The sequence below is a fragment of the Notothenia coriiceps genome, unplaced genomic scaffold, assembly GCF_000735185.1.
Source record: "Notothenia coriiceps isolate Sejong01 unplaced genomic scaffold, NC01 NC01_scaffold00031048, whole genome shotgun sequence".
NCBI lineage: Eukaryota > Metazoa > Chordata > Actinopteri > Perciformes > Nototheniidae > Notothenia > Notothenia coriiceps.
Window position 1 is genome coordinate 3,525 of NW_011363749.1, and position 24,483 is coordinate 28,007.

The 24,483-nt window shown below is 40.4% G+C and overlaps 2 protein-coding genes across 2 annotated transcripts; one reads left to right on the forward strand and one right to left on the reverse strand.

Annotated features, from left to right (window-relative positions):
- Positions 1 to 6,110: 6,110 nt before the first annotated feature.
- On the forward strand, positions 6,111 to 14,309 carry LOC104959773 (EMI domain-containing protein 1-like). The gene is made up of 11 exons (XM_010787669.1): positions 6,111 to 6,168; positions 6,282 to 6,405; positions 6,891 to 6,989; positions 7,527 to 7,655; positions 10,811 to 10,891; positions 11,247 to 11,299; positions 11,390 to 11,452; positions 11,861 to 11,896; positions 13,251 to 13,295; positions 13,376 to 13,460; positions 13,879 to 14,309. Exons 1-11 carry the CDS (start codon positions 6,136 to 6,138, stop codon positions 14,016 to 14,018), a joined length of 888 nt encoding a protein of 295 aa, XP_010785971.1. The 5' UTR covers positions 6,111 to 6,135; the 3' UTR covers positions 14,019 to 14,309.
- Positions 14,310 to 19,163: 4,854 nt separating this feature from the next.
- LOC104959774 (alpha-(1,3)-fucosyltransferase 4-like) lies at positions 19,164 to 21,792 on the reverse strand. The gene has a single exon (XM_010787670.1). The coding sequence runs from the start codon at positions 21,642 to 21,644 to the stop codon at positions 20,493 to 20,495; it is 1,152 nt and encodes a 383-aa protein (XP_010785972.1). The 5' UTR covers positions 21,645 to 21,792; the 3' UTR covers positions 19,164 to 20,492.
- Positions 21,793 to 24,483: the final 2,691 nt, after the last annotated feature.

Below are 24,483 nucleotides of genomic sequence, written 5' to 3' on the forward strand. Positions count from 1 at the left end.
CACAACATCATCTCATGTCGATGACTGAATGTCTGTGATCCAGCAGGGCCCCACATCTCTGACCATGACTGATGTGTAGCTAGTGTGTCTAACCACAAGATCAGCGTAATGGGACGAGTGAATGAATGCTGGTAACATGAGGGAATGACAGAGAAATTAGGTGTGTTCTCAGATTGGAAGGGATTCAGTTAATCATTGTTTCCTGACTACGCCTGTTCTTTAGCAGCATTTTGTGAGGAGGAATGTGAGATTATTAACGACACGTCATTGTGGTTTTGTAGTCCATTATTCTGTCATTGACTGTTTTTTGCTCTGCGTGAAATAATGGCATAGCACTTGGGAATGGCATAATTCCCAAGTGCTTCTTGCTTGCAAAATGTTGCAAACCTTTAATTTAAAGAGATGGTGTGTGGCCTGCTTGTCAGCCGGCATCATGGTGAAAAATGCAAAATTGGTCCCTCTGTGGACCAGACAGCTTAAAGAAAGAAGCTCAGTCTACCATCCTGCACCAGCCACCAAAGTGGGTGTGTGATTTAGTGAGTGAGATAATTTGCTACTGTAGGAGTTTGTGTGTATGTGCATGTCCATATGTGTATGTGTGCCTGTGTGTGTTTGTTTGTTTTTGTGTCTGATTGTGTGTGTGTGTGTGTGTGTGTGTGTGTGTGTGTGTGTGTGTGTGTGTGTGTGTGTGTGTGTGTGTTCCTTGCCAGTTGTTCTCCATGCCAGCAAAATCTGACCACTTGCTGGCTGGGGCCGACACACAACAGGCTCCTGGGACAGAGCCAGTTCTTGGAGGCCGACTGTGGTCTACACACACGCACACACACACACACACACACGCACGCACGCACGCACACACACACACACACACACACACACACACACACACACACACACACACACATACACACATGTCTGTGTATATCTTGGGAGTATAACAGAAAATCTTAAAATGATCCAAGAAGATGTTTCAGTACACTATCCTTCTGTCCTGCTCCCAAATACAGAGCGGCAATGGAAATGTGCATGTGTGTGAAATTTCAAATGATTTATTTGATCAATATCCAGCTCAATAATGTAGGAAATGTAGTTATCTCAACAGACGATGCCTTCAGTTACTTACCCTCTTGCCAAAATATCCTGTTCTGTCATGTCCATCACACTATAATGGAAAGGATGATTCATCAAACAAGTCTGTGTTTTTGTAGTTTGCTGGGATGAAATATCGTCTTTGTTTTGGTTCCTCTGATGTTTAAATTAAGATTTATCTTAAGTTTCCAACCCTCTTTACACCCTGTTTACACTCTTTCGCCTGGAGGTTTGCTTTAGTCTCTCAGTTTTCATTGCCAGGCTTAAAAATTGAGCTTATCACATGAGACTAATATTATCTTTCCTTCCGCATCGTGTTATTTATGGACATCTAATCCTTTTGCATGGTGCATTACCCCAGAAATCAGATATTTTTGTTAATTTCATTTTAAGTGATTTATGTATCATGTGTCTGTGGTCATGTGTTGGGTCATCCTAATAATGTTCCTTGTCTAATTCTTGCATTGGCTAATCTTCATTTTAATATAAAAGTGCTCCTTTTATTGACAAATTCAATTGTCTTGAAGAGTTGAAACTCAAACCCACAAATCCTTCCCTCACTTCTCTATGAAGCAGTAAAAGTTCCCAATTTTCTCTGTTTATTTGGCTTCCCACTAAAGACAACACAATCCTGAATCTTTCCCATGAGCTGAGCACAATCCAAGAAAAATAACCCTGACTTATGTTGCCATGGTGTAATTATGGATCCAAACAGACTCTATAGCTGCGGTCCCGTTCTAAACATCAGCTAGAGCACAGCGGAAGTTTGGTTTTCTAACCCGACATAATTAAATTCCAACTGCAGAGATGGAAAGCCCGCCCGCCACCTTCAGAAAAAAGAAAAAAAACCTTAGTTGTTTTGCTCTGTTTCTCATTTATGGTAGTTTGATGCAGTGCTAGTGTTTTCCTGTGGTCTGTGTTTGTTGCAAAGGGGCGGAAAGTTTCCATGGGAAGTTAAGCTGGGGAATTTTGGAAATATTCGATGCCAAATTAAACAAAAAACATGAAATTTCAACAGATTTTTTTAAAAAAAATTAAAAAGTAGAACAGAACAAGTTTTAATTATTTTATCGAACAATTATTTGTTCAATTGAAGAACGAAAACAGGAATGTTGAGTTAAATATTACTCATCTGTGCATGGGATGGAGGAATGCACAGTGCCCATAGGGGGTGTGGTCTCAATAGCCATGCACCATGCAGTAAGCAGTGTGCTATGGCATGGATATTCAAGTGTACTTGAATGGCATCTGTTTGTTTTAGTCAAGATTATGCTAAAATATACTTTCCCCAACTATATTTACAACCATTTGGAAAATTCCCTGTTTATTCCCATAAATTCCCGTTTATTCCCATAAATTCCCGTTTATTCCCGTTAATTCCCGTTTATTCCCATGGAAAGTTTCCANTTGGGGCTGCTTTGCTGCCTCAGGGCCTGGACAGATTGCCATCATCGACGGAAAAATGAATTCTCAAGTTTATCAAGACATTTTGCTGGAGAACTTTAGGCCATCTGTCCACCAATTGAAGCTCAACAGAAGATGGATGATGCAACAGGACAACGACCCAAAGCACAGAAGTAAATCAACAACAGAATGGCTTCAAAAGAAGAAAATACGCCTTCTGGAGTGGCCCAGTCAGAGTCCTGACCTCAACCCAATTGAGATGCTGTGGCATGACCTCAAGAGAGCGATTCACACCAGACATCCCAAGAATATTGCTGAACTGAAACAGTTTTGTAAAGAGGAATGGTCCAAAATTCCTCCTGACCGTTGTGCAGGTCTGATATGCAACTATAGGAAACGTTTGGTTGAGGTTATTGCTGCCAAAGGAGGGTCAACCAGTTATTACATTACATTACATTACATTACATTACATTGCATTTAGATGACGCTAAATGCAATGTAATGTAATGTAATGTATAATGTAATTATACATGTAATTAATATTAAAACCAAGGGTTCACATACTTTTTCCACCCTGCACTGTGAATGTTTACATGGTGTGTTCAATAAAAACATATAATTGTTTGTGTGGTTTTAGCTTAAGCAGACTGTGTTTGTCTATTGTTGTGACTTAGATGAAGATCAGAACACATTTTATGACCAATTTATGCAGAAATCCAGGTAGTTCCAAAGGGTTCACATACTTTTTCTTGCAACTGTATAGGTTGCTTCCCCCCACCTGACATACGTAATTTAGTATGAGTTACATAAGATGCAAAACTGTCATAACAATCCTGAAAAGGACATCCAACCACCATAACAAGCTTGGATGTCATGACCTCATATCCTGTTATCTTCATGAACTCCGGTGGTCATGACGACAACAGGTTAACAGGCCTGTTCCTCCTACTGTAAATAGCTTGTGTAACGTTGACTTGTTCAGTACGGGTAAAAGGGAAATACAAATGCCAACAATTGTAAAGATGTTTCACTCGATATGTATCTGATGGTGGTTCTTGCACAGGGATTTCAAATGCGGAGATTTATTCCTCCTCTCAGGCAAAGCTTAGAGAAAGTCACCTACTCGCCCCTCCTTAGTTTACTTTCTTAGTTTTGCTCACTTTCCTGGATGCCTATGGGATAATGATATGTTATTTAATCACAGGCACTGTACGATTGAGCAAAGATACATGCTGTTTGGCATAACTTCTGATTACATGAATTACATAAAAACATGGTCTATTCTAAGGAAGTAATCAGTTTCTGCCTCTGGGAAAGTAAAACAAACTGAAATTCATTAAATTCACTACTGTTCTTTAATTTATCTCTTTAAATTAATCCCACACATTTAGGTTATTCTATGTGATCTTCTTTTGATAACTAATGTAATGTTTCTTCACAGTTCAAAGCCCCGCTTCCCACTTTCAAAATATTTGCATCAGAGGAAAAGGTAGGGGATCACCAAAGTCAATGGTTTATCCCCAGGGCAACATGTTATGTTCTCCAAATGTCAAAACAGTCCACAACAGATAGTTGTCAAAATATTACCTGACAACAACAAAGTCAACCTATTAGTGGCACCAAAGGAAAAGTCAGGGGATCACAGAAATCATCAGGACTAATTATCTGGGAACAATGAATGTCTTTCCCAAAGTGCATATCAACCCATTCAAAAGTTGATAATTAGAAGTAGATTCTTCCAGTAGATAAACTGCTAGCTAGGCTAAAATCTGTATGTCATCACAGAGAAACTGTTGTTACACATCACAGATTGATCGACTGTAACAGAGAGGGTGTGTTACACAGGGTGGAGATTTCCTCTGGGCTGATGATGAATAACTGTGAGGAGATGAAGGCACATCAACTCATCACTCACCTCACATTGTATAGACTATGATTGCCCTCAGTTTTGCTGTTGTGCTGTTATGTCTTCTCTAAAGGAACCTCAGCGCAGTCAGACACAACAAACTCATGTGGGGTCATTTTGGCCTCAGCGGTTGAACAGCTCTGTGTTTGGTTTGATGAATCCTCAGGAATGTGTTTTCGGGTCGAGCTGTAGATTGTTGTTTCCGTTTGTGGCTGTGGTCCGGGGGAGAGTCGAACATTTTTTTTCTTTTAAAGCTTTGAGAAACCCCACCCATGCAGACAAATACACAACTGGACTGGATGTTCATGTAGAGACACAGACATGGCACAATACTTTAACCCTGTGTTATTTCAGTGAAGCAGAAACCTCAGCAGCTGCCATTAGTACCCTCTGTCCTGCGGTCAGTGAAGCTGATTTAGGCAAACCAGAGCTGTTTGGGTCATTTTTGTTGTTTGTTATCTATAAAAACCAGTTGTTCCTCAGGTATCCCTGCTATGACCACAATGTGGGTGGTGCCCCTCTGTGGGACTGACAGCTGACATTCCTGACTTCTTATGAGCCATAGACCAGAGGAAGGCTCATATTTAGAACAAATACTGGGTTTTTACATTATGTGCTATTCTGTGTTTTGGATTTTGGATTACAGCTCATGTAAACGAACCAAAATTGCAGCACAGCGTGGAATGTGTGCGTGTCGGTGGGTTAGTGGTAGCTCGAACGGTATCATTTGTGAGCAAGTTCACCAAAGTGGTCAAAAGAGAACATGACAAGGAAAGAAACAGGCAAACAGGCATTTTAACAAGGTCCAACACATCTTTCTGTGCTAACTGCAAAATAGATACAAGAAAAATAGCATATGCAATGATAAGTGTTAATGCTGATTCTTAAAGTAATACATCTCACAGTATTCATTGGTTTGCTTATTTTCAATTAATGCTTTAACTAACCTAAACTAACAAGGAATCATACTTACAGACTTTGCTATCCTTCCTGTGGCACTTCACTTTTAACCCATATGGTCTTTAAACAATCTTACATTTAACTTGCAACAATCCTAATACAGTGTCAATGTTTGTCATGATGAAGGACAGTGTCGCCTGTTTAACTGTGTTTTAATGTGTGTTAATTCATTTTAACCAAGAAATATCAGTCTGTTTGATAACACAGACAATAGACAAATAGAATGTTATGAGACATATTAATTGAACATACAATTCTATAAATCAGTAGTTTGGAAATGGCTGTGAAAATATTGTGTCTGTGTTTGTTTGTTTGTGCTTCCCTGTGCTACACACCATTAATTGTATAAGTACCCGTGGGAGGGTGTGAGTGTGAGCGTGCAGGCATCACTGTTAGTGGGTAGACTGACGAAAAACGTGCAGAGTCAGGAGAGAAGCAGGTGTGCACCAGGCCTGAGAGAGAGAGAGAATTTCATGAGAGGTCTGATAATATTTATTCTGTGAGTGTTTAACATGATTAATGGAGGAATTCCTAATTAATGAATGAGTCTGGTTTGATGGACATCATTAACGTACATGTTGGCTTGCACTGCTCGGTGTGGGATAGATAGATACTACTGATGGTGCCATGAAAGAGACAAGAAAGGAAAAGAGTCAGAAGGAAAAGAAAAGACGGAATAGGACGGAGAAGAAGTAGCATTTATTCCTGATAACTAAACTCATACTTTTGTGTATTTCTTTCTCACAGAATGTTTGAACTGTACCAGTTTCACAAACATGAACAGCAGAATAAATGCCATTGAATCAAAGGTAAAGACGAGCTGTCATCATCCTATATGATATTTGAAAACAAAAGATTGTAAACCTATTACTTATAAACACCAGAGTGCAGATGTGTCTGAAATGTGCTGCTGTTGTTTCAGATCCAGCTGTTAGAGGAGGAACGTTTAACCCTGCCAGTCAGCAGTTCACCAGAGGGCTCAACGGACAACGAGGTGGACGGACCCCAACCCACTCCCATCGGACCTCCATCGCACCTGCCACCAGGTGCCAAGGCATCACAAGACTGTGTTGTTGAGATTTGGAACAGATGTTTAAATGTCTTTTAAAGAAAGGCACACAAAAAACAACTAATAAATACAAACCAAAAAGCAATCCTGTTGACATCTTTACGTCTGTATTTTAATGAGTTAACAGTAAATGCAGTTTCAATAATCAGACATTTAAAGAAAGAGTTAATTGCCATTATACTGTGCATATGGCACCCTACAACCAATAATCATATTTTAAATTATGGAGCATAATATTGTGGGGCCAGAAGTCCAACATTTACATCCTTACTGGATTTCTGGCTTGTTTTGAAGAGGATCAACAACATTCTTTAGATTATAACTAACTACCCCTGAACACTTCCTCCCTTAACAAGTAAAACTGATGTTGTGTGTAAAGTGTATGGAGTGCACCTTCTAAGTCTGAACTGTTTACATTTTAACACTGAATTTGACTGAATGTCTTGTTCTCTCCTCTACCAGGAGGCAGAGGACTCCCGGGGCCCATCGGACCACCAGGGCCTCCAGGTTTCGCAGGACCCCCAGGTCTGGCTGGCAGAGCAGGCCTCTCTGGACCCATCGGTAAAATATAACTATACTTTTTGCCTCATCTGCTCATTTAAAACAATTGACAAAAAGTGTGTTTAAATGGGGACATATAAGGAGAAACACCATTTGTTAGTGCATGTAAACATACATTTTAAAATGCCTGCCACCCACAAACTGTGAAATAATACAACCTAATCAGCTTTTTTGTGAACTGCCCCAATCAGAAAACATGAGATTTACCAAACCATTCATATTAAGGTCCTCTTCCTATGTTTCATTGAGGTTACCTTTGCAGATGTGCAGCATATTGTTCTGGCATGCCAATCAGAGCAGACTAAGGGTTTTTCTCAAGGGGGGACTTTAAGAGACAAGAGCCAAATTGGAGCGTTTCTTAAAGAAGGTGAATACAAGCATATTCAAACAGACAGTATGAGCAAGGAAAAGTGTTTATTTTAACATCATGATGTTCAAACATTTTCTAGTATAAACCTGAAGTAACGCATTATATGTCCCCTTCAAAATGATGGATTGATTGATTGATTGATTGATTGATTTTTATTTCCTGTTCAGGACCAAAAGGTGACAGAGGTCAGGCGGGCGTTATCGGTCTCCGCGGCCCTCCTGGTCCCCCAGGTCCTCCGGAGCCGAGCTCCACTCCTGTGCGAGTGCGTGGTGACGTTTTTCACATGGAAAATCAAGGTGAGCGACCTAATCCAACGCATAATGATAATAATAATAAATTTGATTAATTTATTATTATTTTTTGTTTTGATTTGTTTTGTTTTGTTGTTTTTGTTTGTTTTTGCCTGTCCTTGTTTGTCTACCCTCCCCCCGACTGTAAAGCGTCTTTGAGTTTGAGAAAAGCGCTATATAAATATAATTTATTATTATTATTATCACTCTTTTCTAGTAACTCTGAGCTCATTTGTTCCAGGTGGCCTTAAATGACATATCTATCTTACACACATGGTTGAATTCTGACACAAGAACAATTGTAAAACCATTCAAGCATTCAGTTTTTGGTTTGTCTGAGTTGATGCCAAAACCACAGGTCCATTTTGATGAATCATATGCTTCACCAGTTTCTAACATATCTCATACATTATGCTTATACTGTTGTCCATGCAATCATTCTGTCAGGCAGAACATGAACCCAGGCCAGATGCATTTGTACATATGGAAAAATAATTCAAAAGGCGCACAAGTGGAAGCACCGAGCATATTGGAGCTGTTACCAAGTGTTTAAGTGAGCAATATGTGTCTTTAGCTTTCAGCGAGAGACTTGGTAATGGAGAGAGTATTGTTTCTATGCAGGTCTGGCATACATTTAGCTTGATTGTTTCCGTGTGTTGCTTCCTTTATCCCTGCCACCAACAATGGAACCAAATACTCGCCGCACATAAACCACAAGATTAGCTCAGGTGGTTTAAAAAAAAGAAGAAGATTTAAATAGTACATTATTTTAACACCATTTTTATTATTCTTATGCAATTTAAAACAGCGTCTCTTGATTTTTTTATTGTTTTAATCTGATAGGGATGAGGCAATTTAACTTATACAGAGAATTAAACTAATGTACTGCACAGAGTTCATTGCTAATGCTAATGCTTATTAACTCTAGTACCAAATGGGGTTTTTACTTGTACAGTTTAGTTAGAAATATACAACTTTCTATATCTTAAGCCACTACACAACAATCACCCACACATTACACAAATACATGTATGACAATCCACCAATACACTGTGGTTATTAACAGTACCATTTGCTGTAAATGGGTACAGCTACGGTTTGCTTTTAGCCAGCACTAAATCTTTGTCGCAGACGATTTTATATCTGGAATAAATGGGATTTCAGACATATACATACAGAGTGTTAAACATGTATTAAAATCCAACTACACTTCATAATATTCATATATTTCACATTAAAGGGTTTCCCCACAGGGAGGCAGTAGAAGTCTGTGCTATAATCATTACCTCATGAAGCACTGCTGGCTCTGATTAGGCTTTTGGCTGCATCTGCCTTTCTGAGCCCAGAACTGTGTCTGCGGGTCTGAAACTATGTCGATCTGGGTCTGTGGGACCATGTAAGCTGAGGGGGGCCAACTGGCTGTAAATCAGGCCTAATTTGTAAGCTGTCAGCACAACAGTCTGCGTTTGGGGGAACAGGCCGCGGCCCTGAGCCAAAATCTGGGCTTTCTCTGAACGAGGGAGGAGATAGTCTGCCACTCATGTGGAGTTTCTCGGGGAGGCAGCCAGGCTGGAGGAGACTGTAACATTAGAAAATTAGTTCCAGAGGGAAATCTGCTCCTTCTAGACCCTTTCTGTGGACTGAAGCCATAATGTAACGGCGCTGTTTCAACACGAGGGGAAGACTGACTCTGAGCATATGTTAAAGTGGAGAGGAAGTGCGCTGTGGTCGAAAACGTTTTTGGTTTTTTTACCTACTAACACACTTTAAAACATACTGCATGCTGAGAACAAGGCATGACTTCCTCTTCCTGAAAGAAGATATATCATGTTCAAGCATTTACCGCTCCATTAAATCAGACCTCTTTTGGATCTAACAGCTGTTCCTGTCACACTGGATTTAATCCTGTTGTTGACGGCTGATGAAACTCTGAAGTCTGACTCCTGAACCTTGATGTCTTAACTTTTTCTGTCTGAAAAAGAATCCCATACCCTGAGGTCATGCGGTTTGGGACCCCAAAAGTATAGGAATATAGAGAGATTTTGAAAGGAATAGGAATTCAAACAATGATTTGATTGATATGCATGTCCGACTCAAAGTAAATAAACCCTGCAAACAAAGTCTGTAACAGAAGAAGAGAAAGATGTAGAATATTCAGATCTAGCTTGTGTTTCTTAATCGAAAACAAAGTGTGCCTTGAATGCATCACAGGTAAACACTATGTCACAGCTAGGAAACAGATACTCTTTCAAGTATTTTGACACATGTGCAATTCAACTGTTGAGAGTGCATGCAGAGCATATAAATAGATGCTTACACACTACATGGTTACATCCTTACATGGCCACGGGTCCTAGTGTGACCTTATTTTTTTTTTTTCATTTACATCTGCACCTTAAGATGTGATCATATTACCCAAGAAGCATTTTTGTGCAAAGCGACATAGGGAAAGGACAGAGATAGTTTTGCTCACCAATAGAAGGCAAAATCTATAGTACACTGATGCTGGCAGATGAGTAATGTTTGGATCCAATGAATGAAAACATAGGTCATGCCAACATGTCCGTGTGTGGAGCACAACTATTGAGTGTGAGAGCAACAGGCAACAGGCAACAATGGAGATTGTTGGCCGGCTGCTGTGTTGAAGCCGGTGAGTCACCACTGTGGATCAATGAAGCATTGATAAAGATCATGTTTAATTTGAACTACTTAACACCAGGAAATAGAGTTTAATTTGACATCCGATTCATTCAGTTTTCTGCAGAGGAAAAGTTACTTTGATAAAATAAAAGTATGTTTTGGTAGCTGCACATTAAAGGTGCTGTGTGTATTGTCCAGCGACATCCTTCAAAGATACAGGGTGCGGCGTTTCCTCTTCACACCCTCCTCCACCTCCTCTATGGCAAACAATCTACTGATATTTTCAGTTTACTGGGTAGTGGGTACATAGAATAAACATTTGTAGTCATTAGTTATTAACGTTCTTTATTTACATCTAAACATGTTCTAAATGATAATCTGTGAATTCACCTCTTGAAGTCACAATGTTTTATACTTTTTTATCTGTTTTTATTTTTCCTTTTTTGTTATCTACTGGTTTCTGCCTTATGTTTTCCACAAAGTTAATTCTTGAATTTTTGCTTTAATCTCAATTTTTTTAGAGACCCCCGGCCATCCTACTCTCCCTGTTCCTCAGATCGTAGTCGGGCCTCAGGGTCCAGCTGGTCCTGTCGGCCCCTCAGGTATGAATATAAGCTGTTTCCTGCCCAAGTTGGATGTATATTGTGCGTATACATCATTTTTGAATATATATACTGTGCCATGAGCTAGTTCATAATTAAAAAGTCGAGCTCGGCTTAAACTCACCAAGCTTCATTTTTAAGTCCTATTCAAATTAAAAGTCCTCAAACAGAAACGAGGTGCACCAGAAGAAGAACAAGACACTCACCAATAACATACATGTTCTTTTCAATGTAATAATAATATATTTTAAATTAAATTAAACTGAATGGATTTTTGACTTTCCAAAATAATTAAATAGCCTATAAACATTTCGACCTTCATCCATCTCATTTGTGTTTGTGAATGACTCGACAGGCCCTCCAGGACTGAGAGGACCTGCAGGGATACCAGGCCTGCCGGGAAAAGATGTGAGTATCTCAAATGTGTTGATCAATAATATATGTACAAAATATGACTGGCATCATTAATTCACACCCTTTTCGTTTCATTAACATAAGGGAAAAGAAGGGCTCCAAGGAAGGCATGGGGATTCTGGACCTAAAGGAGATCCAGGGATAAGGGTGAGGCTGCTGTGACTGTCCTCCCTGTTATTGGATTAACTCGCTGACTGGACATATTTGATTCTGATCAACTAAAATGCATTTTGTTCTATATGCTTTAAATGGTCCTAGGCTAGGCTAGCTGTCAGGCAGTCTTTAACACATTAGAGGTGAACAAGCATTTTATTCAAAGACCAAGACTAATCCTCTCTCTCTCTCTCTCTCTCTCTCTCTCTCTCTCTCTCTCTCTCTCTCTCTCTATTGGGCCTCTGTCTTTAGACCTGATCCTCTTTCTTTAGTAGCGTGATTAAAGATTTTAGATCTGGTGAAGAGGTGGATTAGCTGAGGGAGAGGGAGGGAGGAAAGAACGCAATATTGAAATGTGTGTCTGTGAGCATGTGTCCAAAATAATTTCTTATTGTTTTGCAGGGGCCTTCAGGAGTGTCAGGCGAGCTTGGCCGACCTGTAAGTATAAGGTTATTGTGTTGCATTGCACACACAAACACACAACACAGAATATTACACCTACGACCAAAGTATTTTATAAAACTACAACACCATCCCTATTTATTCTACAAAAAAAGAGCAATAAGACTTATTAAAAATGTCGGCTATAGAGATCATACAAAAACATTATTCTTAGAGCTAAAATTATTAAAACTGTCAGATCTTGTTGAATTCCAAATTGCACAAATCACGTTTAAGGCAAAAAACGTTCAATTACCTGGGAATATTCAGATATTGTTCAATGAAAGATAAGGGAATTATTATTTACGTGGTTCATTTATATTCACTAATGTTAGGGTGCGTACAACAAAGAGAAGTTTTTGTGTTTCTGTTTGTGGGGTGAAGATCTGGAACAATTTGAGTGAGGAGCTAAAGGGATGTCCAAACATAAAACTATTCAAAAAGAGGTATAAAGAAACAATTCTCACAAGGTACAGGGATGAAACTGCTAAACCATAACTGTTTATATTCTTGTTTTGTATTCTATTTATGAATTTGTGTTTGTATGAATTTGTGTATGTACATATGTATATATATATATATAAATATATAGAGACCATTCTCCTAACTTGCCTGTATATATTGTATGAACGATTATATAAATTATTCAAGGTTTAAGTATACATTGATATTGTATGTTAACATATATTAAGATGTTAAAAACATTTAAAAAAAATAATAGGAGAAGGGGTCGGATTAAATAAGTGTAAACTTCTTCCGACCCCTTTTCGGACGTGTAATTAGCAAAAGCTTTATTGTTTATTGATATCAGACAATGATACTACAGTTTATTCAATTATTAATTATATATTTCGTTTTGTTATTGCATTCATTTGTATAGTACTGTATCATGTCTGTATCATCTTTTGTTTCATTTGTATTTTCTTTGGTTGTACACGCTCGAAAAAAATAAATAAACTAAACTAAACTAAACTAATGGATAAAAACGTTAACTCAAATGTACAAGTTGTATATTAATTTGGTTAGCAGAGGTCCTCAGGTATGACATGAGATTGATAACACTGTATAAACCTCTTTATCTGTGTTGCTTTTTAAAAGTGCTTAAGGTAGCACTTTTTAAGCAAATATATCAAGACTGATGAAATCGTTCTTTTGGGAACATTTAGTAGTTAGGTTTAGATTCGTTTTTTGTGAGTATTGTGAGGTGTTTTTAGCTTGTAATGTTTCTGAACAAACACACACCCTCTCTACATATCTCATCTATGCCTTTATGATTGTACCTTTATTTGTTAAACCTGTGAATTAAATAAATAATTTAATTAATTAATGTTCTTTTACAAATTATTTCCAGGGAACACCAGGGCCAAAAGGAGAGCCAGGAGAGGGTTTGAGGGAGGTAAGGGACATGATTTCCTTTCCCTTCTGAGATAATTTTAAAAACATTTTCCTTAACTTAACACAATGTTGTTTTTTCAGGGTGAGGCCATGCAACAGCTCAGGGAGGCCCTGAAGATCCTGGCTGAGAGGGTCCTGATCCTGGAGCACATGATAGGCGTTCATGGTGAGGAGAAAAACAGATGGAGGAAAACGTTTTTCCAGGCCCCATTTTGAGGAAATATGCTTATCCATTTACTGGTGGGGAGATAGATGAGAAGATTGATACCACTTTCTCTGTGAAATATGCCTTAAACCATAGAAATAGAATGAGAGTATCCCAGCGTAACAGGAGGGTCAGAGCGACGGCCATTTTTATTTGTAGCAATACCAAAGCACTGTGACCAACTCACAAGATATAACGTAGTGAGATTTGAGAGGTTCTGCTAGAATGATTGATTACCTTCTGACAGATCCAGGCACTTGTTTCCAGTATTGAACCAGGAAACAAATAAGCTTTTTACCCAGATAGTAAAACTATTCCTTTTGGGAGGTTTTTGAAGAAGATACATTTCAGGATGTTTTTTGTGTTTCATGTCTTACAGAGAACTCTGAAGGTTCTGGGTTCGGCCGCATTTCCGACCCCCTGTCTTTCTCAGCTATTAAGACAAAGCGCCTTCAGCCGGAGCAAACCCCTCTTCTGGCTCCAGTACCGGGGGAGAGACAAAGAAGAACTCCTCTTTAAGAGTATATTCTAATTGTGTACGTATGTGTATAATTGTGATGGATGTGGCCATTTGTTCTTGACTGGAACGCAGAGTTTTTGTTTATACCATGTTTCTTATATTATCACAGTTTATTGTCCCATTATTGCATCTTTACAGCTGTAAAAACGGAGAGATGTTGATCATTTCATCAACATGAAAGGCTTTATTGAGCCTTTTTGACCCTATTGCTGCATGATCTTCTAATCTACTTAACCTTAGCAGTATCACTTGTTCAAATGTCATACAATAAAATGTTATTTCATAAAATGTTATGATGGTTTTGGCATATCTCTTTCCTCAGATAAAAGACCGTCTAGTAAACACATCACTTTCCTTGGCTGATGTTGCAAAACCCCTCCGGCCGCGCTTTGAGTTCCTGAGAGCTGGACCGAAAATATACTATTTAGTGTCAAACGCATTTTTGGAGCAACCTTTGGGTTCATCTTGTGTTAGCCTGTCAAACCTATTTCTTCCTTTCTCTTATTTCTGTCTCTGTCTGCCTTATTAAAACTGAGGTAATACACAACAGACTGCCAAGGATATCTGCTTAAAATAAAGTTAGGCAAAATGAATAGCATCTGGAGAGCGCACATCTGGAAATCAAACACAGGAGTTGCTGAAACCGCAAACCCTGCTCGGCTCCAGTGCTGCTGACTCACTGATGGAGCACTAAACAGGATGACTTTGACTTCTTCATAAACTGCCTCTGAGATTTGTTTCCTAGCTGATATGATTATTTTTATAACAAGTATCTCAGACACCAAGCCATACGTCTCTGAACAAAGCTTTGACAATGCATGATAAAATGTTTTTTTCTTCATGACTTTTGTTTTAAATGTTAAAGAAATAATTTGAGATTTTATAGAGTTGGATACGAAGTTTGATACCACTGTCATGTTTGTGTGCTGCACATAAAAGTGGAGCTAATTAGCTTAGCTTAGCAAACAAACTGATAACATGAGGAAACGGCTAGCCTATCTGAAATTATGAGCAGTCGAGTAGGAAAAAAACAAATTTGAAGATTTGGGAAATTTCTGAAAGAAGCAATATCTCCCACCTGGTGAAAAGAATGTGAAAATGGCTCTATAACCTGCCAAATAAAATCCAATCCTAAACTATATTTAGGTCATTTTAAAGGAGCTTTAAACCCCATGTTCATTTACTTCTTGATAAACTGCTAAAACTGTGTCACACAACAGAAGAAGCAAATGTAAGATGTTTATCTAAAGTGACATGTTTGAAAACCCCTCCAAACAGGAGGTTTTTGATTGGCTTAGACCGAGCCAGGCTAGCTACTCTTTATGCTAAGCTTAGATCACAAACGGCTTATTTTACCATACAGACATGAGAGTGGTTTCCATGTTCCGCCTTTACTCTCAGCAAAAAAGTAAAACAAAAGGTTGTACTTTACGTTTAACTGTCATTAACAGAAAAAGGATGGAGCTGTCTGTTGTTTTCGATAACTTATATTTTGTAAGCGTTTTTTAAGTCTGTCTTTGAGCCTGTTGTTTCTGGGGCGTGTTTCATTATCTTAAACAATGTTCAGGTGTGCTTTGTTGTTTAATTTGCAAGAGACCATGCTCAGCAGATCTGTGTTCATTATTGAAGAAAGATTAAAGTCACAACAACAAAGGGATTCATTTTGTAGAGTCACCACTTTATTGCACATAATTATATTAACACACAAACTGCACCGCAACCTCACAGCGTGGCGAGACTGTTTACAGGCAGAAGCCTCGCTGCTGCTCCTCCTCTTCCTCCTCTTTCATCCTTCTGTCTCTTCCCCTGCTCTTTGTCCTCTACGTGGGTGATCATGTAGTTAGGGCTACCAGGGACATCCAGAGGGAAGTTTAAAACATCTGATTCTACTGCAATCAACCAGGTATTTTCCACTTTTCTTTTTTTTTTATCTTCAGCTCTGTGATGATGAGAGCTGTCAGGTTGGCAGATAAAGAGATCACACATGCTATTACGTCTACAGACAAATACAGAGCTGGCTTTTGCCATTTCAATTAGCTCATCAGAACGGGGAGATAAGTGCGGTTATGTATCATTGTCATATATTCCACTGGCCTCTTAATGCACCCTTTCATCTGTGCTTTGCCTGCCTGTTTCTGTCTTCCTCCTGATGTTCCCCCTCCTCCTCCTCTGTCTGTCTCTCTTCTCTTGTTTTTCCTGTCTACTGAACAGAGACATGTTGATATGAGGCCCGCTTGCACGGCCACAAGGGAACAAGTCTCTGGTGCTTTTGATCAGCTGCAAGATCAGACATGTCCACCGCTCCCCCGTGTACACTCCAGTGACTGATCATGCAGTATAATGGGCAGGCACAGACGACCAAAGATGCTCACCCACACACATGTTCTCTCTGTAGATCGTATAACCATGAGTACACACACACACAGAGGCATACATACAAACACACACGGTACAAGTGTTGGCTCTGCTCACAGTGGGGTGGCTTGTTTGCTGGGCACGAGGGAGTGAGGGAGAGATGGTGTGTTTGATTTACCCTTTCTTGCCCCCTTTTTTTGCCTCTGACAGTAAGATGGATGATTGCAATCACAGGAGCCATCAGTGAGACAGAGTGGAGGTCTATGGGGCAGTGAGACACAGCCATGGGAAACCAGCCGTCAGATTACTGCACCGCGCTGCCATGGGAACACTGCGCTGTTTATTTGTCTGGGGGTTTGTTGTTTCATATGCATTTTCTTCTCTCTTTCACCTTCCCTCTGTGTGGCCTTTTGATGTGCAGAGCGGGGAAACTTCCTAATATAATGTGTGTAGGCTCTGTGAGAGAAACAGAGAAGGAGAGCTTTTTTGTTTCATACATAGTGCGCCCACTGTAAGTTAATATGTCTCTTCAAACCAGTACAAATGTGACTGATTTCATAGCGATTAGACTGGTCTCTTTGATCCCATGAGAGAATGAGAGGCAGACTTTTCACTCCCCAGTCAACTGATGTTTTTAAGAGAAACATCTGTTGCTGTACAAATGAGATTACTGTGTCTTTCGCCAGGGGCCATGTAGCCTATGAATGGCACTGTTACTGAAGAGGGGGTCTGGACAAGAAATGAGAAGGATCTTTGTAATAAGCTGTAGCTAATGGCTTTAAATCAAATTAAATTGCTTCAGATTCTGGGTATTCATCAGTGCTCACCATCAACTTGTTCAATGCAATCGCCACCGCAGGAACCTTTGAATCGACCTCTAACATTGGTACATCCAATATTTCACCTTGTTGCCAAGCAACAACTCACCTCATCTTCTGTAAACTTGTCATCCTGTGACACGGGGTGATATGTTATCCTGCAGGAGAGAAACAGGAAAGATAAATAACTGTTCCTATCTCTTTAACTTTGAATTCAATGTGATCTGTATTTTACTGACCATGATAATCTGCATCCTGATTTTATTTGAAGTTGTTATATCGTACAATGTGATTTACAGTGGCCTGACTGATTCATTCCTGTGAGGGGCATCTTTAGCCACAAATTAATTTATGTTGTTTAGGTGGAGACAGAAGAGCAACAAACACTTCTTCTGCGCAGAAATATTGCAAACTGCACTGACTTATGTTCAAGTGATACTTTCTGTGTCATTAATGACTGTTCTTATTTGAATTGCCAAATTTCTTTACAGTTAAAGCAAACGCTATAGTTGAAATAACATGATGATACTGTATGTGTCGGTTTTCATGCACCAATTCCTTCAATCCAAGACGAGTCCTTTGGGAGACCTTGAAGCAATGCTTGACTTTAAACATGACTAGAACTAAGCATGAATAAATGATCAATTTTGCTCTAACCAAACTAAAAACACATATTTAAATATTCATTTAGATTCCGAGTCAAAGTGAACTACCAATTGTATAGTATTCAAGAAAAACATTATTAAACTTAACTACTTAGAATAGATTTCCATGATGTGTTCATGCACACTTGAAAATACACAAAACTGATAAAACAATTAAGTGTTTCTGTAAAGAAACACTTAATTGTAGAAAAATAACAATCCCAAACTCCAAATCCAAAGATAAAGAAATAAAAAGCACACTGCATCACAACACAACGATGTATGTGATTTCTCCTTATTTTCTTTAATGTGTACAGATGAGCGCTTGAGGAACAACAACTGGAGCTCCCATTTCTGTCCAGACAACAGACGTAATGCCTAACATGATTCAATGGAAAGGCCTGACTCCTTAAATAAGGACAAGTAAAACAACCTTCGAGACATGTAGTGGATCTGTTTTGAAAGCATAAAGTCTGATTTAACTCCCAGTATAGATATGCCTATAACTCCCTCGTGTACATGAATAGGATTATGAGAGGTGTGGGGGAAACTTCTGTGTAGCAATGCTGTGGGAGTCACCAACTCATGAAGGAGACACGGGAAGAGCAGGAGCTTTGATGTCACTGATGGTTTATTTGGAGCTTCACACAGAATTCACATCACAAGTCCAAGAGCCAGAGGTTCTGACTTCACGGTAGAGTGGCCACGTCAATTCTGAAGAACTCTACCCCAGACCCATGCATTTAGCTAGTTCAGAGAGAATAATCAACATTGTGCATAACAAGATAGAATCATAACACCTCTATCAGCTGACGCCAACAGGCAGGAACAGGGAGAAAGAACACTGAGAGCACAGCAGCCAAGGTTACAGGTGCGTGTGCTCAGTCAGGACAGAACTGATCAACTGGGTCAAAGTTATGGGCCTTGGAAAATATTTCCCCAACAACAGGGATGAGGGGTCTGTCTGTTCTGGCCGTCTGAAAGCATTATTGCTGATAGACGTCAGCGGTTTCAACAGCTGTTGAGGCATCAGCTCATTATGAGGAGCAGCAGTGTTCGCTGCCCTTGTGCCTGCAGGAAATGTCTCATTTGACAGGCTAAAGTGTTAATTCTGTGTCAGGGCACTAACTCAGAGGTGTAAATTTAAATGATCCACATCACAGCTTCTGAATCCTTTATCAAGTGACTCCTAAAGCGCATGTTTTCTTCCTTCCTTTTCTCCTTTTTGCAAGGTTTTCCTACCTTATTGCTGTAGCCTAAGATTTGACAATATATAAAGGATAGAACAAACATCAGCAAAATGAGCATGGCTGCGTGTAAATAGAAACTTTTAATGAAACAGTAGAGGATGTGTGTTAGTACAGCTGTCTTTCTCTCTAACAAGTCTACAAGAGGCATGAACAGCACTGAAAAAAAGGTTTGGGGTCTAACAACACCTTTAGGGTCTACAGTGCATAACACATATAAAATGCAAGTCTCATTAAAAAAGATCCAAGGCATATTTCAGGGTTTATGCAGTATTAAAATGCCTTTTTTTTTTACATTGCAGTGTGTATATTAAATAAGCAATGTGTTGCGACTCATGCAGATCTTCATCAGGTTCATTGTCAGCAGTAGGTATAGGTACTTGGATTATTATTAAAGGAGACTTGCATTTCATATATTTTCAAGACCTTATTCCACCCATGTAATTAGCCCTTCACAAGCTGGAATAAGCACAGTATCCAGCACCTGTATGCCACAACAAAGACACAGCTGCATTTATACTCTATTGTCAACACCTTTAATAAGGTCATTCAGTCCAGCGCTGCAATGAAGCGGTCAATGATGTGCAGAAACAGAGTGCTATTTTAGGGATGCTTGGCACAGGCATCGACCATGTATGGTGATAAGCTAATAGCAAAGCAGATCCAAGATGATTAACATGGCTTTGTGCTAACCCCTCATAATGTACTTTGGAGATTGTCTCAATAATGCCTCACTGAATCAAACACTCACACCCTGAATACATTCATTATCTCAATCATACACTCGTTGAACATACTTGATTTTATAATATGAAATTATATTTTCTTGATATTATTTATGACAACTTTTAAGACAATGTGTTTCATTCAACCATTCAGGGCCTGATTTCCATTGCAATTCTGCGTAGAAGTTCGTGCCAAGATTGACAAATTGCATAAGAAAATTGTATCAGCTTAATTATTAGTCAGTCTTGTAGCACCATAACTAATGTTTCATGACACTAATGTTTCAAGCAAAGATGTTTACAACAAAAACATTATTTACTGTGATAAACCAGCTTCTCAAAATCTGTCAAACACTATGCATCATTATACAACATAACTGCATTTCAGTGTTATGATTGAAAGTGAAAGCTGTAGCCTATATTTAACTACAATGTGCGAGTAAAAACCCATGAGACAAGTGGAAAATTAGCAATAGCTATACATTCTCTGTGCGGACAATCAGTGTAAAACTCTTTAATGGAATTGTGTTAAATTGCATCATCCCAATATCAAGAAAGACAATCATTCAAAAAGTTAAAATCCACAGTTTCCCAAACAATAATGGTTGCTGATAAATACAGGCATGTTGTCAACTTTGATAGCTACAGGTGAATCCCACTGTTTCAGAGTCTCTCAGGTGAGTGTCACGAGTGGAACCATCGTGTCAGGTCTTGGACCGAGTCTGCCCTTCCTCTGTTCCTCCTCACCGCCCTGCAGACAGTGCAGTAGTGTTCGGCCCAGAAGGCGGGCTGGTGCAGGCTGTAGTCCCCTCTCCAGTCCAGGTGCCGCCTCAGCCGGGTCGGGTTCCGCCTCAGCATCAGCAGGTACCGGGCCAGCCCGCGCACTGTGGGGAAGTCGTCCACGTGAATGAAGGCCTCGGGGGGCAGAAAGCGCTCATAGTTCTGCCGGGACGGACCCAGCACCACCGGGACGGCACCGGCCCGCACCGCGTTCCACAGCTTCTCTGTGATGTAGTCGGTGTGCTGCGAGTTCTCCAGCGCCAGGTAGAACTGGTACCGACCGACCAGCCGCACCACGCTCCCGCCGCTGTCCTCCGGTAAGGGCCGGCCAGCTCGCCCGAACACATCCACCCGGATGTACCGGCGGAGCTGGTGGTAGAGGGCCACGCGCGCATGGGACTCAGACCAGTTGCTGATGACCCAGGCCACGAGGCGGGGCCGGAGGAGGTGTGAGCGCGAGGGGGCGAGGAGCGGGTGCGCAAACCGGTCGTTGAGACCCTCGGTTTTGCTCCCCCGGGGGAGTAGATACCCGTACGGCAGGAAGATGTCTGAGTCTGTCCGGTAAGTCATGCTGAGGTTATAAACGCCCTCAAAGCGCCACAGCCCGGAGGTGTGCGAGGGGGACTCGTAGTTCATCCATACCCACTTTTGTTCTAGTGGCCGCGGTTCCGGTGGCAGATCAGCGGTGCCGGTTGCAACATCCCGGTGATGGATGACCACCGCGTCAGCCTGCGGGTATACATGCACGTCGTCTGTGAGCGTGCACCCGCCGATCTGATAAAGAGCAGAGCAGTTCGGAAGTTTCCGGTACCGTCCAAATGGGTGCGTCCATATCAGGAGCGTTACCGCGTGTTTCTCCTCGGGGACAAACTGTTCCGGCTTGTACGGGTCCGGTAAGTACAGCAGACTGACCCCCAGGAGGAGCACAAAACCCGCGGTGGCCACACACACCGAGAAACAGGTCTTTCTGAGAACTGGTCCAACACATTTCCGCTGGGACAAACCTGAGCGCCTGTCTTCCCGGGGAGCTGCTCTCCAGTCAGCCCCAGCTCCCATCGACTTCAACTTACAGTTCCCATCAAAAACCTCTCACAACACGTAGTGCAATATCGCAGGAAATGTGGCCTGAGGACTGTAATAAAAGCTGTATGATGGCACACCTTTAAGTCGGATAAAAGTCATTGTCTCGAGATAAGAAGTTAACATGAGGTCAGATTGTTATGGAGCTTAGACAAGCTTCTCCCTGCATTGTCGTTTCTTGCCCTATCTGTCCTCTTCACTGGACAAAACCGAGTAAAACATTTGGACCAGTGCTCTATGTTGAAACATTTCGACGTGGCAGCGTTAGTCTGGGGTTCAGTTACCGGTGAATGGGGCTTTTGTGCGGCCTGTTGACGCTTGGTTGGCCTCCCAGGCACTTTCAGGTTGGGTAAACACTTGTCCTATGAAGTAAGCAAAGGTCATTTTGTAAAGTAGCCTACAAGGAATATTTTAGCTTGTAAACAGACAGAGGCATATGAGAAGTACTCAGATTCTGTCCTTAGGTAAAAGTAGAAATACCAGAGTAGGCATACAAGTCCTGCATTCAAAATGTTACTATATTTTTGCCCATTTTAGAATAATATATTATGTTTTGATTCTAATTATTGATGCATTAATATATCTATCAAAGCTGGTAAAGGTGCAGCTTTGCATTGTTTAGCATTAATCTAAAGAACAAAAGATATTAAATTGATGTAGTGGAGCAAAATGTACCTCTGAAGTACAAAGTAGCAAACTATTTGAATACTTAAGTAAAGTACATGTCTCTCAACATTGTAATTAAGTACAGTACTTGAGTAGAAGTAATTTTCTTTATACCAGTACTTGTAAATCTCTGTTTGTTCAAAAGCATATTATTTGAGGTAAGGGGTAAAATCAGATTTAAAGTGATGGACAACACTCTTTTGTTAAACTAATCAACAAATTATACCTCAGATCTTATGGGTACACTGCTGAAATATTTCTGTACTCAAGATGTCTAACAATGTTAGAGGACACTGAATCTTCTATGAACTACACATTCCCCACTAGGTGTCTCCCTACACAAGCCCAAAGAGAAGTGTCCTGTGCAGCCTGTGTTGTATAGTGACATTGGGATTTTCTCAAAACAAGCATGAATAATTCGGCCAATGAATAAACATTTCAGCTCAAAATTAGGCAGGCAGTAGCAAGGCTTTAAAAATGTTTGTCTTGAATGATTTATTTATTAGACATTGCCCAGCATTGCAACACCCTATAGTCATCTTAATAAATGACTCAGTTTTAATGTAATGATCTAACCTAAACCTATACAACAACAGAAACTCAGATAGTGACATGTTTTCCTTCCTGAAAGAGGGCCAACGGTCCAGGTCGTCGTTATATGAACGCATTCTCATCAAAACTCATGAAAAAATGATGAGGTGGCTGGGTTGGAAATCCTACACTCTGTGTTGTGTCTGATCTCTGGTGGGCAGGAAAAACACGGCGTGACTGGGACAACATTATTCCTCCCCACAGACACACAGTATGTCATGAAGTCTGAGCGTGAGCGGAAAAAAATGGCAGGAGGAGTGGGAGGGGATGAAGCAAGAAGCATGTGTGTCTCCACTGGGTCCTCCTCCTTCCTGTTACATCCATTCACTTTTCTTCACCGTGGAGCAGAAAAAAAATCTCTTTGTGTGTTTGTATGCGTGTGTGTGTGTGTGTGACTTGTTATCCCCATAAGAGGTTTTGTATTCTTTCTGCATTATTTATCCTTCCTTTCATCTGAACAGTTCTATTTTCAGCCGATCATTTAAGGTCCTGCCCGGGGGTTGTCTTGAGCTGGGAAACTCAGCAATCTCATGAGTTATGGAGACATGGGGAGACTCAAGTATTATAAACATATGTATGTCCTTTCTGCGAAATAGCAGAGGTGGATGAGGTCAGGAAGTGACACAGGAATGCGTTTTGTTTGTCTTCTTTCAGCTCGATTTTTGTTTATTTTAATCCTTTTTACAAGGTGGCACAAATCCATGCAAATGTTACTGGAAATGTTTCTTTGTTTGGTGATGTGGTGACATTTTGTTCATCTGAAATTGCAGCTATGGGTAAAATTGTTAATTTTTTGCATCTCTCTTGCTGAAAAATAACTTGCTTTTGTCATCAAGCTCTTTCAGTTGCGGATCCAGACCTTGAATCTCCACTGAGGGGTCGATATTGTGCATTTCTCTGTTCAAACATCACTGCAGAAACCAACCACATATGGGGCATCTCAGGTCATTTTATATGGACAAAGTCAGCCATTTTAAGGTGATGAAACTGCACTTTTTACAAGACAAATACATAAAAAAACGAACTACATATTTTGCCACTTTACACATTTCTTTGTACATTTTCCAAGCCCTTGTTTACTGCTACCTTCCTGTTTGTCAGAAGTAATACCACTATGTATGTGTATTTGTGTGTATGTGTGTGAATCATACCAGCACAGGGAGAAGCGTTCAGTTTTTGATGGGACCCCCAGGTCTTCACTCATCTTCCCTATTGATTTTCTCTTGCTTTCCTTTTTGCACTCCCAGGGGATGGGATGTCTCAATTGGTCCCGGCCGGTGAAAGAGAGTGTGAGCGATAGGCAAACAGATAGAAGATGAGGGACTAGAGAGAGAGAAAGAGGCAAGAGCAGGGGTGGGGGAAACGTAAAACATTGAGAGAAAGAGAGGCAGGATGGGCCTCAAGCTCGCTGATCACAGAGGCCCTGGCTGACCCCTGACCTTGATCATGACCTCTGAGGTTACCCCACAGGTCAGAGGTTGTGTGAAAGTGCCACTGCGGCGATTCACTTCACTGCTGGGTGATGATGATCTTATGCAGCCTCCCCAGCCTGTCTGAC